The sequence below is a fragment of the Pocillopora damicornis genome, chromosome 1 (genome assembly GCF_964200805.1).
Source record: "Pocillopora damicornis chromosome 1, jaPocDami1.2, whole genome shotgun sequence".
Classification (NCBI taxonomy): domain Eukaryota; kingdom Metazoa; phylum Cnidaria; class Anthozoa; order Scleractinia; family Pocilloporidae; genus Pocillopora; species Pocillopora damicornis.
This window is the reverse complement of record NC_142670.1, coordinates 17,581,450-17,599,969: the sequence shown is the minus strand read 5'-3', so window position 1 is coordinate 17,599,969 and position 18,520 is coordinate 17,581,450. Positions and strand designations below refer to the sequence as shown.

Here is an 18,520-nt window from a genome sequence, read left to right as displayed (position 1 = left end):
CCAAAAGAGGCAAAACTTAACCCGTACAGTATAACTGATATTATAAAATTGGAAGGATGACTGTCTGAAAAATTATGTGCGGGTCTGTATATACAAACTATAAACATTTTGCAAAAATGAGTGTCAAGGTTTGAAGAAAATATAATTATGTGAACTTCATGTGCTGAGGGAATCAAGGCAACATTCTGAGAATACCACCTTACATTTAATTTTATACCTTAGATCTATTTTAAAAACTTCTAATGTTTGAAATTGCAACTGAAGAATAAATTTAATTGACAGAATTTTCTTAAACCTTAACTGTGAAGGCTGCATGTATCTTTGACTCTGATATATTAATTATAACAGTTTGAGCCAAATTTGAAAATCATTGAAACTTCTAAAATATTTACTTGAAGAGAAAATATTTACTTGGACTGAGAAAATCTTGGAGTACTCCATCTGATGGAGAACAAGAGAACTCTAAAAGGAAGAATGAAAATTGCAGCCACCTCTAAAATAGCAGATATGTCAAGGATTTTGGGCTCTTTAAAATGAGCACGATAAATTTTTCTCACTAATAAAAATTCACTTAAATGCACAATTCTGTGATAATGTAGTGTGATAATGTTCAAAAATCTATTCATATAATGTGAATTGTTTGCCAAAAAACACCTGCATTCAATCCTGGACATAAGTGCCAAATGGTGGTCAGGGAAGGCAAAATATTCTAGAAACTGATTTCACTATCCACTGACAATAACTTAAATGTAGGCTGCTCAATTACTTAAATTGCTCAAAATATTACATGTTATACATGTATATGTTTACAGTCTTCAAACTCTCTTGTAATCAACCATGATTGTACAGAAGTCTCACTTCACATTTGCCAACTAAGGTGGTTTCTTGTGAGAAAATTGAAATCAGCAAATTGTCAAATTAAAAACTAAATTCAGACAGAATAAAAGAATGGAGATGGTAGACCTACATCATCTGTATAATTGGGTAGAAATGTAGCAACTTCATAAGAAATGGTCCTAGGGAAGAGAGTTGAGTGACTGTATACTAAAATTAAAATTAAATTTAGGTGGTGGCCCAGAGCAATTTTTCTGGGATCTCTCTATTATTTCTATGACTTGGTCTACCAACCCTTCTGTTCATTGACTGCCTCTTTTGCTGATTTGTCATGGAAGACTTATACCTCTGGTCTAGTATATGGAAGAAGTTGGTAACTTCTTCTGTCCTCCAGGTAAGGGGCCTTGTTACCATTGATGTGGGATCTTCTTCATCAGACTCGTCTGAAGAGACAAGACTAGGATGCAGGGCCTCGAAAATTGGTTGTCTCTTCTCTTCTTCACTTGCCACTTTGAGTCTCTTATCCAGTTTCTAAAAGGGAAAATGCGAAATAAGTTTTTATAATACCGAATGGTGAGATATTCCTACAATAAAACATTTATAAAGCCCTTGTGTCACTGGTCAGAGTTGTTCTTGGCATAAAATGTTTTGTATCAGCAGATCTACAGTGTAATTTGAACCTTACCCTGTTTTTAGATCAAACTTGAATTCAAACCTTTTGAAATTTACTCAAACATACAAGCTGATAAGATAATAGAGTGTTAAAAAGCCAAACAAATTTTTTTACCCTTTTAATTCTTTGTCGCTTCTTTTGCTCCCTCTGATAATGCTCGTAAGTACCATTTTCTTCCTGTCGTCTACGTTTCTTTGATGATGCAAAGTTTTGAGAAATAGCATCTGAAAGGAAAGGTAAGTACGCCACAATCAGTTATATGAAAAAGATTGTCAGTTTTCAGGGTTGTAGTGAGCAAGGGGCAAGATGGGGCACTTGTCTCAAAAAAATTCAACCCAAAGTTAAAGACAAATTGTGTTTATTTGGCAAAACAATCCCCATTCAATCATACCTAGAATTCTTCTTTCTGTACAAAGAGAATCATTTTGAATCTGCTCTACTTCTTTGACCTCTTTCAAGATGGTGGCTACTACAGCTAGGTTTGGTGGTTCATTCTCTCTGTAGGAAATTGAAATAATCCCATCATTAATAATCTGAAAATCTAACTGCAAAAGATAACTTTTGAGTTAAAACAGGATAAAACAGAGTTCTTGTGCTCAAGTATAAATTGCAGATTAAAAAATTTTTTGCTCCAAATGTTTGGGCTTAGCCATTCAACAGTGGAAGTCTGATCAGCAGGTGATGTTTTGTTGAGAAAGTTACTTTCTGTCTCTCATGGCCCAGAGATCTTTCTCAACAACATATCATCTTTTGACTTCCACTGATGAAGAGCTCAGCCCCAAATGTCTACAACAAGCTACACAATCAGCCAGCTAGCTCACCATCAAATAATTTTTTTTGAGCATCCAAAGGAAGACATTTCAAGCAAAAAACATTTTTTTTTAACTTTTCAACAACTTTTTGTTTCTACATTAGCTTATATTATATAACTTTAAACATGATTTATTAAGCTTAGGCTTACTTCTTGTCAGTGTTCCATGCAAGGCCTAACTGTTCAATCTTTGAACGAACATAGTGCTGTGAAAAGTAGAAAATGTCGAAAAGGAGCATCAAAACAAAGACAGTTTTAACAATGACCGATATGACAGAGTTTCTGAGATTTAAAACACAAAAGCATGGTTATAAAGTTACTGTGAAAACTGAAGGAGTGAACAAAATCATTAAATATCTAATATACTTTTTTTTATTAACTGACAGTCTATTTACCAAACTTTATTCCTTTTATTCCTATTTCTTTGACTGTCGTCACGCAACCTGTTTGTTAATGCATTATTCTGGGCATATAGATGATTTTCTAGTCTGCGTTTTATGCCCTCTTTAGGCTCCACATAATTAGTAAAGTTTATATGCTAGGATTAGCCACATTTAAAATAACTTAGAAGGCAGTTTTGTTGAACAATGACTAACTCTGTTCAATTCACTGACCCATAATTTTTTGTGTGAAATAATAGACTGATTGTGCCATCTTTGTGTTTTCAAAACAAGTTTTCTCAAGTCTGTGAATAAGAGTCCTTCTCTTTCCTCTACATTTTGTATTAATGCGAGCGGCTATCTGATTCCATTGCTCGCTAAAAAATGGCGAGTCAAACTTTCTTTGTAAAACGGGCACAAGAAAGCCTAATTTTCCGCTGTCCAACCGGTGGAAACCTTTAGTTCTCGACGTGTTGCACCTTACCATCTCGTAAGAATGAGTAATTGCATTTTGAAACTTGATAATGAACGACTACGAAGCGTTTGCTTGTTCCTTTGCGCGTGTAAACATGTTGTAGTGTAAATGACCTAACTATGGAAACGAAAAGCAAGTGAATACACGCACAGGGTCCAGAGGAGTTTGAAAATTTAAGTTCGCTGAGTTTGCGAGCTAAAAAAGACTCGTTAGTACCTTCGACCATGTTAATTTTAATTATCCTCAAGTTAAATTTGCGTTGGGCAAGGTATATACCGCAGTGCTAAAGACGAAGAGCTCGTAAGATGCCATGATTAGCGTACAATTGTAGGTTGTTTCACGGCTAGTGAGCGCGTACGATTTTTATTCACAACGAGTGAATAAAATTCGCACAAGTGAACCAACCGTGAAATAACTTATTTATCATATACGTTCCTGGATTTAAAAGCGAATAGAACTCAAAGATAAACATATCTTTATTTTCTTTCAAAGGAAAACAACGCACGATCAAGCCCTCACAGTTCGAGAGTTGCACTGAAATGGCGTCCTTGTAAAATACTTTACATTTAAATTATCGAGCTAAAATGCCGTTAAAAGGCAGAGCTAGTAAGAATGAAATAAGACATCCTGAAAATATGTCGAAAAACCCGAGACTTCACTTTTTTGTTGCTTATGAGGACCCGCATGCTTGAATTGACAAACACCAGTAAGAATCCGAATCAAGAGGTTTGATTCTTTTGTAAGTTTTGCTAGGGTTTTCCTCTCACACTGAAAGTGTGGGCGATTGATTTAAAGTGTTTATTGCCACACCTATATGTCCTCCGCTTAGAACAGCACCCGAAAAAAAGAGAAACGGGCTGCTGCGCTGCTTGCTTGCTTTGCTGAGAAAAAAATGGACGAAATGTTGGATAAGTGAGTTCGTCAAACTCGTGCTTTCTTTTCTCTGGAATAGAAGAGCCAGACTGGGGAGTTATTTCTCTCGAACTCATTCCAGTGAGAGTGTGACTCATATTCAATTGTTGTTTCTGTGAGACGGTAGAGTACCGAGTGATACTTTGAACGTTTTTGTGTCCTGACAGTTGCATAATAGCAGTTGGCAGTACGTCATTGTTGCCAGATTTTACATTGAGTACTGTCAAAGTAAACGGTGCATCGTTGGTTTCCATTTCCGCGGGTCGCTTTTCTGCGTAGACTTTGTAGGCTTTTACTGGACATTTCTGGTTGTTCGGCACAGCAAACATTTTCGGTGCAATGGCTCTTCCATCCATGGATCGTTTCTTGAACGAGTTTTGGTTTGTCTTTCATTGAATTCGAGGTACTCCTGCCCTATGGAAGTTTTGAAAAAGTTTTACGTCTCCCCTTGAACACATTTGTCTATGCTCCCTGCAGCCTAGTAACTTAAAATGGATTATGTTGTTGAGCCATACCGTGTTTAAAAGCGCTTCTGCCGTGGAACTTCCCAAGAGATACTTTTCAAACAGAACTTGAATATCTTCCTCACTTAAAGCAGCAGAAGCATTAGACTTGTTGCCCATGCCTTTCCGTTTAGATCCCTTTGCTTTGACTGAAGCGCTTTCCTAGTTTGCTCGAACTGGACATTTTTCATAAGGCAAAGTCCATAGTATATTTTTCTTCGAATGGCGCTGAAAACTGGCGAAGAAAGTCCTTAGGGAATTAGGCTCGTATTCCTCGTTGTGTTCTTTTTTGCGAACCGTTATAAGGAACTCGCTGAGAAACTTGTTCAGCTTGAGGAGTCATTCGTCCATTCGTCTCGTCTTGCCTTTCAAAACAAGAAATTCATGGAACAGAGCAACGTCGTGTTTTTTGTTTGGTTTTTTTTTTGGTGTTTTTCGTCATAAGGCAAAGTCCATAGTTTTTTTTCTTCAAATGGCGCTAAAAGCTAGCGAAAAATGCCCTTAAGGAATTAGGCTCGTATTCCTAGTTGTCTTCTTTTCTGCGAACCGTTAGAAGGAACTAAACTTGTTCAGCGCTTAAGGGGTCATTCGTTCATTTGCCTCGTCTTGCCATTGAAAACAAGAAATTCATGGAACAGAGTAACATATTGTTTAGTCTTTTTCTTAGTTTTCTCATTTTCTGTCCGTCTATGAACTCTTCTACTGATAAATCTAGGCTCTGAAAACTGTTAATCTGATTTTAAGCCATCTTTCTTTAAAAAAAAAAGATGCGCCTAAGCTCTTAGAAATGTGCAATTTGTCGGTCAAGAGGAGCGGCGAGCAAGCGACACGTTTTTTTTCACTAGTGAAAATAATGATAATCGTATGACCAATCAGCTGGCGCCTCTAGCGCGAAGAAACTATTTTTGTCTCGATGAATTTTGGCGCGTAAATCTCGGTATGTATATAATAATGAATAATACGCGGCTTCGCTAGGAAAGCTTCGGTTTGCGCCGGCTAACTAGCGGTTATTTATTTTAAAATTGCCGACTTGCATAGAGTGACAAACAGCGACCGAGTCGTTAGGTGGACATGGAGCCGATAATCTGTTGCTAAAGGATTGATAGGGCTTATTAACTGCGTGAAGCGATAAGGATTTATATTTTACGCGCTAGGATTAACTTTTAAAACAGTAATTCATGTGTTCAAACTGAGCTCCTCTGGACCTTTTGAAACACGTCGTGCTCACTGAATTCCTCGTGAAAATCCTGAGGGAAAGTGATTTGTCGTGAGTGTCTCTTTTTTTATTACAACTTTCGAAAAGGACAGGAGATCTTCATTTTCGCTTATATTCTGTTAGTAACATACTTGACAAACACAAGTGACAAATTAAGCTGGGTGATAAAAGATAAGTTAGCGTATTGAGGAAACAAAGGAACTTAGCGTGTTAAAAAAAAAATAAATAAATCTAGCGAGTTCTAGATTCAAAGCTCTACCGCGCTGGCCAGATATGAAAAATGACTACCAACACGCTTTCCAGAATCAATTGTTCTTATGTACATATCTGCACGGTAAGCGTGTTATGCTACTGGCGCGCGAGCGTGTTATAACGTGCCGTGTGCGTGCGTTCATCTTATTTCCTGAAATCCGTGGAGTGTCACAAATAATAATTCCGATACTGATTTGTGACAGGAAACAAAACCAGGCAATGAGGAAAAAGGTTTTTCTCCGTGCTGATATCCATTATTTCGAGCGCTTAAATTAGGTTTGTGTCCATTGTGTCCTTTTTCCAAGCCTTTTGGATGTAAAATATTTTTAAAGTCTCTAAGGGGTGGCTGGAATATTTAGGAAATGAGAAATGTGTACAACATTGAACCAGATAAATTGCTTTGCTTTTAGAGAGAGGATTCTTGCGTTCATAAATGTAAAGAAAGTTTTATGAACAGAAAAGTGTAAGATATGATATAAAATGGAATATGAAAGTAGCCCCAAACAAAAATTTTGTAACAAAAACTTTCTCTGAATCTCGTTGTGAATGACTTTACATTGGCGATTTTTTTTCAATAAGTTAAAGTTTATTACCTGAACAACCCATTTAAAACAAAAGCAAAAAAGGAAAAAATAATAATAGCAAATGTGACATACAGTCGAGTTATTAAGAAAAAGCAGAATCTACTGAGCTTCAAGCTTTGAAAAGACAAAAGGATGGTTGTAAAGTTACTGTAGTAATTTATGACAGTAAACGGTGGCGACAAGTAGGCACGCCATGTATATTTCATAATCGCTGGCAAGTAAATTTTGCCAAACTTTGAGTTCGTCTCAAGATGAAACAACACAAATACACAATTAAATATTTACAGTGACTTTATAACCATCCTTTTTTCTTTTAAAAGGTAGAAGCTCAGTAGATTCTGTTATGCTACTTTTCGACATGGGAAAAGTATGTCGGACAAAAGTATTCACCTAAAAATAAATATTCCTTTGCCAGCTTCAGCAATGACAGGGGATTAATTTTAGATGATAAAAGAAAGGATTATGTTGACAGAAATACCGGAGGTCAAGTATATTCATGACACGAGGTCACACAACACGGGTAATATTTACGGTAAAAATTTGCATATTTTAGCGATCGAACGAGAAAAGTCATTTCTCGAAAACTGAAATATATTTTCACAAAAAAAACTGTACCACAATTGTTAAGACATATTGGGCTACAAAATATGAAAGTAGGAGTGAAAACGAATTTTGAGTTACTGACACCCTCTCTTAGTTGGATTGCGGGAAAATACTGACACACTTCGGCGTTTGATTCTTTGTGATGACTTTTTGCGAACACATTTTATCAAAGGCCATGTTTAGTACTCAGTTAAATGACACTCATTTTATTGTACTTGCTTCCTTCGACTCACGAGAGGAAATAACAGTTTAATCGAGTTATTGTTATGCAGCGTGTGGTTGTGTTTTTTAAAAGTGGCGCGCACACGAATTTTTTTTTTCTTGAAGGCACCCGCGAGTATATGTAAGAAGAGTCTATTAGTTACAAGGGGTGCTATTTTCTGGAATACAATTACATTCAAACATCCGCATAGAGCAAAAATGAACGATGGACTATACATTTGAAACTAAGCAAGATTCATGAACTAGGAGACTTTCATTTCAAAGTGACATCCACCTGAACCTTTGATTTAAGTAATGACGATTTTATATATTTTTAATGGCTGCAGTATTCAGTATTTCAGTAACTTGTAAATTATTGCAAACCTAGTACTCAGATGGAAGACCATATAAGCACCAGCTTTAACTATTGTCGCGCTGAAATAAAGTGCATGTATGTATATGTAAATTAGACTCACAACGGTTTTTTTATTTGGGACCTACACGGAAGGCATTGAATTTGGGGAAAATAAGTTTGATAATATCACAAGATACTACTCGGTTGTAAGGTCTGGCGACACGTTTAGACTATACTCGTGAAAAATATTTATGGATTATGAAAGGAGGCATTGTTGCAAAGACGATTGTTGATGAACAACTGTCAGAAGCTGAAACGAGCTCCTTCGCTTGCGGATGATATAAAGCCCGGTTACTGCGACAAGACAAAAAGAAATATTTTCTTTCCTGCTGTGGATTCAAGGCATTTCGTAGGAGCATGGGCTAAAAGCAACGAGATAGATCAAGCAAATAAATAACGCTTCAATTATAAAGTGACAAATTATGAGCGTAAAAATTGCCTTATTGGTACTAATTTTCGCGTCGCTTTAATTCCGCGAATTTCGCGATTTAAAAAAAAATCGCGAACTTAAAGCGACGCGAAAAAAATCCCGCGAACTGTAATGTCGCGAAATTTAATATCCTCCTATATTCCTTGGTTTTTTATAATTCAATGAGGAAACATATGTCTACGTATTGTGTATAATGTGTAAAAGTTTTATGGCGTGCCTACAGATGACGAATAACAGTTTAACAGTCAAATTTGACTATCTGCGTTGTTTTGAACCTCTTCGTCTGTATCGCTATCGTCGTCTTCAGGTCCTTTCAGCACCTATTTTGTACAGTCATCGAAATGGCCATCTATCCCGGGTTTTTCATAATTTTAACGATAACCTGTTTATAGTATTGCCTTCTTCCTTTCGGATCCATCTCAGCTGTACCTTAAACGGGAATTTCCAGTCGTTCTTGCACTAGTGGAGATCTTCTGTGATTCTTGCCGATGACTTTAGCACAAACAACCCCTCCTCTGAGTAGAAAAAGTGTGTAGCTCTGGAAATTTCCCCGGGAAAGTGACCAACTGCAGAGTTTGCAAGACAGCCTCGAAGGCGCTTGGTCGCGGCAATAGCATAGCGATCGTAACAGTTGTTTCTCTCGTAGCAGCATTTTAATTTCTCTCCAAAAATCGGACTCCAAACCTCTTTAAAAACGTGAAACCCGCGGAGACCGCACTTAAACCAATACGTGATAGACCCACCGTGTGATCTCTGCTCGCCATATCAAGATCTGGTGTGTTTTCTGTTCCCCTCAATATGGGTGTTCTGTTGCAGTCCATTGTATTGTGACAGCTAAAGGTAACACGTGGTATTTGTAAACTGAGATTGGAAACCAACAACAAACAAAACACAATAGTCTCTCTGTTCCCTTTATTAGCGTTACAGCGCTGCGAAGACGCGCCACATTCTGGTTTAAGTTTCTTTGGTAAAATGTCCTTGTTTCGTTGCGGTTTCACGGTTCAATAGAAAAAAGTAACGGAACATCCAAACAATTCTAATGCCTCTGAAGACCTGGAAATTGCTGTTCCGGCCTACTTTCCAAGCCAAGAAAGCACTTCCTTGGGCAATGGTGAATATTTTGCCGTGGAATCGTCTGTTGCGAGCTTGGTGAATCCTCACTCGAATGAAGGTTCCTCGACTACTTCAGCAGCAAGAAAACGTGGAAAATACCAACACTATTCGGCTGAAACATGCGCCAAGATTGGGAAATATGCCAGTGCGAATGGTAATTCGAAAGCCATCAATCATTTCAAGGAGGAACTCCCAACATTAAAGGAAAGCACTGTAAGAACTTTCAAGCGGGCTTAAGAGAAGAAACTACGCGAGGAGAAGAAAAAAGGTAACAAAGACGCGACTGTCATTGCTATCCCGAGTGACACCCGTGGACGACCACCAATACTCTGTGACCTGGACAGTATATCAATCTCTCTTCTTAGGAGCATTAGAAACCGGCAGAGGTGGAGTAGTTAGTTTCTGTGTCGTGAAGGCAACAGCGCTGGCGCTTGTTGATAGTAATAAGACGCCATATTTAAGAGAATTTGAGCCTACAGTGACTTGGGTGAAGTCCATTTATAGGTGCTGCAATTTTACTCGCCGAGCTGGAACAACCACTCGTCCTCCAGTTCCCAGAGGGATGTTTGAAGAATCTAACCTTACATTTCTCACTGACATTAACAAGATGAGGTTTTAATTTCCCCAGAGGAATCGCGATTTCCCAGAATCCGAAACATTGCTCTAATGAAGATGAAACTCTAACCTTGATAGATAAATTAATCGTCCCCTATGTCGAGAGGAAAAGAAAGGAGCTCAAACTGGCGCCAACTCAAAAAGCTCTGCTGATTTGGGATGTGTTTAGAGGCCAAAAACCGCAAAGGTTTAGAAGAGACTGGTATCGCTAAATATTGCGATTGTGTCGGTGCCCGCCAATCTGACCCACTTCTTTCAGCCTCTGAATCTCACCGTCAATGGGGAGGCCAAGAGATTTATCAAGGACAAGTTTACGATATGGTACTCGGACGAAGTAAAGCAGCAGATAGAATCGGGAGGTCAGTCATAAAACCACTTCATACCATCTGGTTGGTGGACCTTTACAACCACCTGAGTAGTCCTGTTGGTTTGGGACACATTGCGAAAGGATGGGAGAAAGCCGGGATCTCCGGCCTCTTAGATGGACAAACAAATCTCCCTCAAGAAGACCCCCTCACTGATATTGAGCTCGCCCTAGAAATTGATTAGAGGCCCAATAACTTTATGCCAATGGTACACAAGCTCTAGTCTATTTCACGGCTACCGTGTAAATATGTATTATACAATTACAAAGAACGTTAAGCATAAGGATAATGTCTTTGACTATGCCTATGGTACACTATGCAGTTTCTATAATTTGGTGTTGTTATGAATTAATGATTTTAAGCAATAAGAAGTGTAAAATAATAATAAAATTAACGAAATAATTTCGCGAAAATTGATTCGGGAAGAAAATAATTTTGGGCCCAAATCGCGAAAATAGAGACCCGCGAGATATGCCGACCCTTTTTTCGCGAAATTAAGTGCCCGCGAAAATTGGTACCAATAAGGTACTTGAGTCTTTCCTTTCCTACGAGAAAACAGGTATCTATGTTAAAAATAGAATACTTATAAATTAAATAAATTAATTGGACACTCACTTGGTAGATCATAATTGGAAAATGTCACGTGAATCGGAAACAAGTCGGTACCCACACCTTTCCCTGTTCGTCGTCTATCATGGTAGTCTACGTAAATTTGGTATATAATTGAGTCCGCTCTTTATGCAGCGTTGGTTGTAATTTTCGAAATGTGCCAGCTGTGTTAAAAGTTCACCGAAATCACTATTTGAATCTTAAATTTGCATACTCCTCAATCTTATTTTAGTTAGTCTGAATAAAATGTCATCGGGAACAAGTTGGACTTTAAAGCAGAAGCGGGATTGACGGTCACGGAAGCAGAAGCAAACTAGGTGTCAAACATAAAAAGAATTTTCAGTGCCAAAAACTGTTGAAAAGGAAAAACATTCGTGATTTGTTCTCATAAAGGATCGATCTAAATATGCGAAACAAAAAATATTCCTCAAAGAAGAATTTTGTGAACAGACGAGCACTGCAATTTGTGCCATTTATGATGATATATGATACTTCGGCGCTGTCAAAAACAGGCCTTGAACGCGAACGCGATTTCCACACGGGAAAAATTTATTTTTCAATATTTCGGAGAACCAAGGTGATCTCAAATACTCTTAGACTAAGACCGATTCATGGGAATAGTTTGAAAGAGATCAGTTTTTGGACCGAAATGCACCGGTCCGCTCTAGAGAGACTAAGACTTAAATGTCCAGGAACTCGAACATCATGATGTTTCCTATGACACCATTGAAATCCTTTCTGTTTAAAAATAACAGATTGACGAATGGTTAACTTATAAATGGATGTCTTAAAAGACATCTACGCCCGAAAAGCGAAACTAAATAATAGTATCGACAGATTTACCTGAAAGTATAAATACGTTGCTGTATCAGCAACCTGGGTTCTTACCAAAAACATCCCTAGCCACTTAATCATGCAAGCAATATAAAGGAACGATGGGCATGGACGACGAAAGACTTAAGGGATAACTGTAACAGTTACGACACCGAAATGATCAGTCATTTGTTAAAGTCACAAAGTGTATCGTTGTTCATAAAACAATGTTATTAGCTAAGGCTAAGCTTTTAAGTCATCAATCAGAAAAACTCAACCCGGTTTATCGGTTCTCAGCCTAATTATCTTTGGAGGGTTAGTGTGTAAGGACGGTGAGGAAGGTTGGGTAGCCACTGGAGGCTTATTTCGCCCATCTTCGGGAGGGGAGTTCGTTCACTCCCGCTGAATTTTAAATCCACCGACATGAATTTCCAAGCGACTTTTTTGCTGCAATTATCTTTACCGTGAGATCTTATTTCCACTCAGCTTTGTCTATATAATGCGTTTACGTGCAATACTTTTCGAAACCGGTTGAGTTACTTTTTCATCATTAGTCTGGTTTTGACATGATTTTCCGGAAGGTGTGAGTTATTTAGAAAACCATAACTTGCAACTCATTTTGGTAAGCGCCTTTTCTTCAAGCGAGTTTTAAAAGTTCTATAAAATTGATGGAGTCCCTCGAAATTTGGTTGGAATGTTGCTAGAACAACGACGAACAAAATTATGTCAGCGTTTCTTTCCTTTTTTATTGCTTTGTTTTTGTTCTTTTATGCTTGTTATGTTTTCTGTTTTAGATCGTCTGTTTATGAAATGCAAATATTTTCCTATTAGCAGCAGCGGCGGAGCGCAAGTTTATGTAAAAAAAATTATTGGATTACAAGGCAATGCTGACAACTCTTCGAAGATTGATTAAACTGTGCGGCTACTTTTCACGAGAGGTCATCTTTGATACCCTATCCAATCGACGGAAGAGTGTCCCTTCATTTTCTCCTTTACCATATTCCTGGCTTCCTTTAGGTCAGGGGAGGAACAACAAAATGGCTTATAGTTTAAATTTACAAACCCCTTCCTTGCCATAAAGTGTGTGGTGCTTTATTTCCAAACAGTGCGCGTACGAATTTTTTTCTTGAAAGTACCTGCGAAGGATTGGAATAACGTTGAACAAAGATTTTCTTCGTATGCGACTTACACGAAGGTGTTTGAATTTAGGGAAATTATTCAGAGAATACCACATGTTACCACTCAGCTATTAGGTCAGGTAATACTTCTAAGCCATACCCGATAAAAACATTAATCGATTATGAAACGAGAGTTTACAGCAAAGTAAACCGTTTATAAGAAATTGTCGGAGGCTGAAACCACTAACTCTGCAAGGATAGGAAACTTGGTTACCTGGACAAGACAAAAACAAATGCCAATTTTCTCTCCATTGCTGTGGATTCAAGACTTTTCGCAAGAGTATGGGCGAAAAAGTGAAGCGAAAGCGGGACTGGAGTCCCAGATCTATCTATAAGGACTTTTTTTAAAAATCAAGCTTAAAGCAACGCAATAAATCACGCAAATAAATATGTTGTGACGAAATAATGCTTGAGTCTTCCAATTTCTACAAGAAATAAGGTGTCTGTGGAAAAGAGAATAATTGAAAATTAAATAGACTTAGACTTATCAGAGACCCTTATAAGAAGAATATGATTGATAATATAAGAAATGTCTTTTCAAGTTAACATTAACTCCCCCCCATCGACTCCCTTCCTCAATCCTTATGCATATGATACACGGGGTTACAAAGGCTGCTACTTGTTTGTTTGGTTTTTTGTCTTGTTTCTCTCTTAACTTTTTTTCTGTTGTGGTTTTTTGTTTGTGCACAGGGATGCTGAGGATGGTTTTCCTTTATTTCCTTTTTTTTCGCTTTTAGTGTTGTTTTTCTTTTAGCATGCTTTTTCTTCTGTGACATAGTATTGGAAAAAACTGGACTAAGATAAAAATCGTTTGAATAGATATTGTGTATATTTGAGTCAAAAAATTTGTAGTAAGGTTGATGATGTGTTTGTTGTTCTTGTATAAAGCTTTAATACTTGGAAAAATTGAGGTCTTTCATCATCTTTAACTTAATCAATACTTTAACATGTTTTCTTGTAAAAGGACTCTTGACGAAAACAAGCTAAAGAATTTGTCTTCAGGCATTTTTAGAAACAACCGCCGTCTGTCTTTTCTGTAAGTAGGGGATGTTATAACATTTATTTACAACATAATTAGAGATACGTGTGAGATGACCAGAAGTAATAACCAAGATTTTTGTGACACGTGGCTCTTATTTGAGTTTGTTAATGTTTGCTCTGATAAAATATTGCACTTTTATGAAATTTGTTTTAATTCAAAATACCTCCGAGTATTTACTGCTCTGAAAATCGCATGAACTTGTAATGAACCCTTTCATCAATGTTTGTACGAACTGTGTTGCATGGAGATTTATATTTCAGTGCAAACTGAGACTTCAACTTTGATATGTCTCAGAATGCACTGGTTGAAACGGGCTTTAAAGTAAGATGGTAAAAAGAGGCTACGTCGTATATAAAAATACTATTTTAATATTTATCATTAGGCCACAAATTTGTGTTAATGCATAAACTAGGTGGCCATGAGTAAAACAGAGAAAGCAGAAAGAAAAAAGCTAATAATGATTGTACTTATAATATCAGTGATAGTAAAAATAATAAAGATATTAATGATGACAATGATAGCAATAATAACAATTCTAAAACAACAATATAAATTTTACATCTTTGAGCCTTTGGGATCTGGTAACAATCTACCGATGGAGCGAAGAAGTGCGTGCTTTGATTTAAAAGTCGAACGTATTGTTTGCTCTGACATCAGTCAGGCGGGTAAAAACGTATACCGAGAGATTCACACTAGAACAAAAGAAATACCAACAAAGAGCCACATCGAGAACATAAATAAGAGTGTGATGGAATTTATAAACTGGCACCGCGTATCGCCCACTGAAAACCCTTTTGGCTATTTGTGGCTCGCGAAGTGCGCTCTCTTTTCAACTGTTGTTGCCATTCTATTGTTGAAAGGCTAGAAGAAAACCACGAGTCACAGTGCAACTAAGAATTCTTCCAGAAAGAAGAAAGTTTTTGTGGAGAAAGCGGACGAACTCTGTAAAAGAATGTCTATGGCAAAGGCGGAACTAGAGACACTAAGGGACAAAAAGAAAAAGGTAGAGAAAAACAGAGAATTCTTATCAGAAAAATAGAAAGGGATTTCATCTGCACGACTTTTCAACTGCATGGAAACAAACTTCATCAGAGACAAGAAACAAGATAAAGTAAGATCGCTTAACTACTGATTTAAACAAGATACAAGGCGGAATTACTCTATGTTTGTATCCATGTGTGATGGAACAGAAGATCGACCTGTCTATCAAAGAACAACTGAGGACGGTTCCCATAGCAACGCTGATGTATTCGAGAAGATTCAGAATGCGAGTAGCTTATGGGAAAGGAGAAGGATTGGTAACAACAAAGCTGAATGGCCCCCAGAAGATAAAACAAGCAATTGCTAGAAAGTTGCCACCCACTGCAGATCAAGAGTGGATACTAGAAACCAGAGTAGCCGTAAAGATTATTCTCAAGAATGTAAACTTCTATGCGCCTGGTTTGAATAGATTACTCCACTTTTAGTGGAAGCGGGCAAGGTCATTACACGAAGGGGTTACGCAAGCATTCAATGCCATTTCTGAAGTAAATGAGGCTCAAAAACAACTCATAGCTTCACCAGGAGACTTCTCGAGTGAAAACCAAAGACCTACCACTTGCCTCAACAACATCTATAAATGGTTCACATCTTGCTTGCAGATCCCACTTGACATCCACCTTAACACACACGACTTGATGGAGGGGAACAGAGGGGAGCGAAGGTTGAATGTGGCGGAATCACATACAACCTAATCACTGACAAGATGGTGACCTAGGATTGTCATTGAAGGAAACGGATTATGAGCATGGCATGGGTCTATGTGAAGATGGCATATGGTTCCGTGGACCAAGCATGGCTCACCAAAATGATGGTCGTACACTGATTGCCCGGTTGGATATGTCATGGAGTTATATGGATAGCTTACCCCAACTAAAGTCTACTCGGCGTACAACTTCTAAAGACACCACGCTGGACTGAAGGTGTTATTCTTTGAAATGCTTAGACAAAACGAGCTCCGTTATTTTTTGGGCATCCAGACGTTTTCACTACATATAATAATAGTAATTCTATTGATGATGTTTATAATAGTTAAAATTTTGATAATGATAACAATGATGATAATAATACGTGAAAAATGAAATAGAATAATAAATAAATAAATAAATAAATTTTAAAAAGTAGGGGAGGGAATACAGTAAAATAAATGGCAAACTCCCTTTAGGTCACAATCTTCACAAAAATCCGGAATTTTCAGTTCTGAAGAAACAATGGAAGGTGCTGGAGGAAATAACAAGGCTAACAAGCAATTTGATGAGTTGGAAGGAGCTAGGGAGCTGGATGATGATCCCAAAATGATAAATTTAAGAGTAAACAAGGAAGAGAGCAAACATTGAGTGGAGGAAAAACCCTACTGAGGCTAGGAGACCATCCAGTCATTTATAAAACAGGCACGGACTGGAACGGGGACGTCATGGGAAAAGAATCCGATGAATATCTGGTCGGCAAGCTTGAACCCAGACCACTGTATGCAGTACTCTCACCGCTCACCCACGCTAATTTCTATCAGAGAGCTTTGGAAAATACTTCTTTTTGCTCCTGTTGAGGTTTCTAACTTTGAAGTGCATGAAAATACCTGAACAATTAACCTGTTTTGAATGCACTTTTAACTTTATTTTCTTATTATTGAAATTTTAGTGACTTGTCCAGTAATCCGGTAAAGGAATTGCCGTCAGATATTTTCAGCACAAATACTGATCTGGAGTACCTGTAAGTAGTTTTTTCTCTATTTTTAGAAATCACCTTCAACGCATAACAATGATAATTTTCTTTTAGAGTTTATAACTCGCGAATAATTTTACCTCTAAAATATGATTAAAGATCTAACTGATAGCTTGATATTTGGAATGGTATTAGGAGGCCTCTGTCGATAGTAAACAAACAATTAAGAATGACAGTATTTGGAGGTTTGTGTTAAAATCCATACTTAGGGTGAGGAACTACGATGACCTACTCCAAAGCTGGCAAAGGCAACCCTCATTATCTCTCAGTTGTATCAAAAAAGCAAAACGAAACAACAACAAAACATTTAATGATTTTTTTGTCGCAAGACTATAAGTAAAATAATGTGGAAAAAAATTGAAAAAATGAAGACCAATCTGATCTAATGCTAAATGTTTTCACTATATGGTGCACATGGATCAGCGAACCTGTAGTTTACTTTTTTAGAACTGAAAACTGATAATTTTAGGTGCAAAAATATATAGTTGCAATGAAAACCGTTCTGCTATATCTCAATTAAAGTTTAGCAGCCTATAACCCAGAACAGAGCAAACATGCTTCTTAACATTTGAGTAAGGAGTATGCAGCTAGGCTTCTAAGCACTAACTGCTCGACATCCAGGCTCTTTGTGAAAGTTTACTGTTAACGAATAAGGAGATTCGTTTTTCAGGTGCTGAAATTATCGCATCAAGGGCAAGAAAAATTAAAGTGCAAAGCTCACTGAAGGTCCAACCATACGAAGCCCGGAGAAATTTGATAACACAGCTCTCTCTTAAGGGGAAGGGGAATGCGGTCTTAGTTTCCGTGTTATGTTTCGTATTTACTCAGGTTCCCTCGTTCCTGCCATTGTTTAAAATTATCTCTCCGAACTTCTGTTAATATGATTATCATTCTCAAAAAGGGCGTTGCAATTTTCCACCGCCGCAATACACCTGATTACATGTTCTTGCGGCGCAGAAAGTTATGAGAATTAAGTCGCTTCAAAACATAATTTTGACTCTGATTTTCACTGAGCTTCAAGTGACGGTCATAGCTATATAAAGAATTAAATACTCTACAAAAAAATTAGTTTACTCAATTCACAAGATCTAATCATTGTACACTGCACGAAAAAACGGATTTACAACAACTGCAAAATCAATGCAAATATGAAGTAAATACCACATTTGATCAAATTTGTTTATATTTGCCCCGAGGCAAATTCCATCGTTAGATAATATTTGCACGCGAAGCAAAGATGGTAAATACCGCATTTACTCAATCTTTACAGTCCGAAGCAAATGAGAAGAAAAACTGCACATTTGCATCAGATTTAACATGAACTAAAAATGTGGTAAATAGATAAATCTACCGCACCGAAACATGAATTTACAATTGTAGCAAACATTCCGCTGCACGTCGTTTTGATTACATTTACCCGCGATGCAAACCCCATTTTTGCATCACATTTGTATGTAAAGCATAGGCGGTCGACAATTTATATTTACCAAGTAGCAAATACTACGCAAACGTTATATTTGTACAGTAATTACATTAGAAGCAAAGATGGTGAAAAATATCGTTCACTACGTATTTGCGCCGAGTGGCAAATGTGACAAAAAAATCCACATTTGACTACTTTACAGGGGCAGTAAATGCTAGGAAAAAGCGTAAATTTACTGCCTGAAAGGATGAATTTACGGGGATGGCAAATACGATTTTTGCTTCGCTTTGATCGTGTTTGATCCAGTCAAAAT

At 37.4% G+C, this 18,520-nt stretch overlaps 1 protein-coding gene and 1 pseudogene across 1 annotated transcript; both read right to left on the bottom strand.

Annotated features, from left to right (window-relative positions):
* Positions 1-1,047: 1,047 nt before the first annotated feature.
* LOC149052427 (uncharacterized) lies at positions 1,048-3,185 on the bottom strand. Its single transcript, XM_089180915.1, has 5 exons — positions 3,178-3,185; positions 2,469-2,600; positions 1,899-2,005; positions 1,622-1,731; positions 1,048-1,365 (listed from the first exon to the last, which is right to left on the bottom strand). The coding sequence occupies exons 1-5, from the start codon at positions 3,183-3,185 to the stop codon at positions 1,063-1,065; spliced, it is 660 nt and encodes a 219-aa protein (XP_089037041.1). The 3' UTR covers positions 1,048-1,062.
* A 666-nt stretch (positions 3,186-3,851) lies between these two features.
* LOC149052426 (uncharacterized) lies at positions 3,852-9,110 on the bottom strand (annotated as a pseudogene).
* Between the last annotated feature and the right edge of the window lie 9,410 nt (positions 9,111-18,520).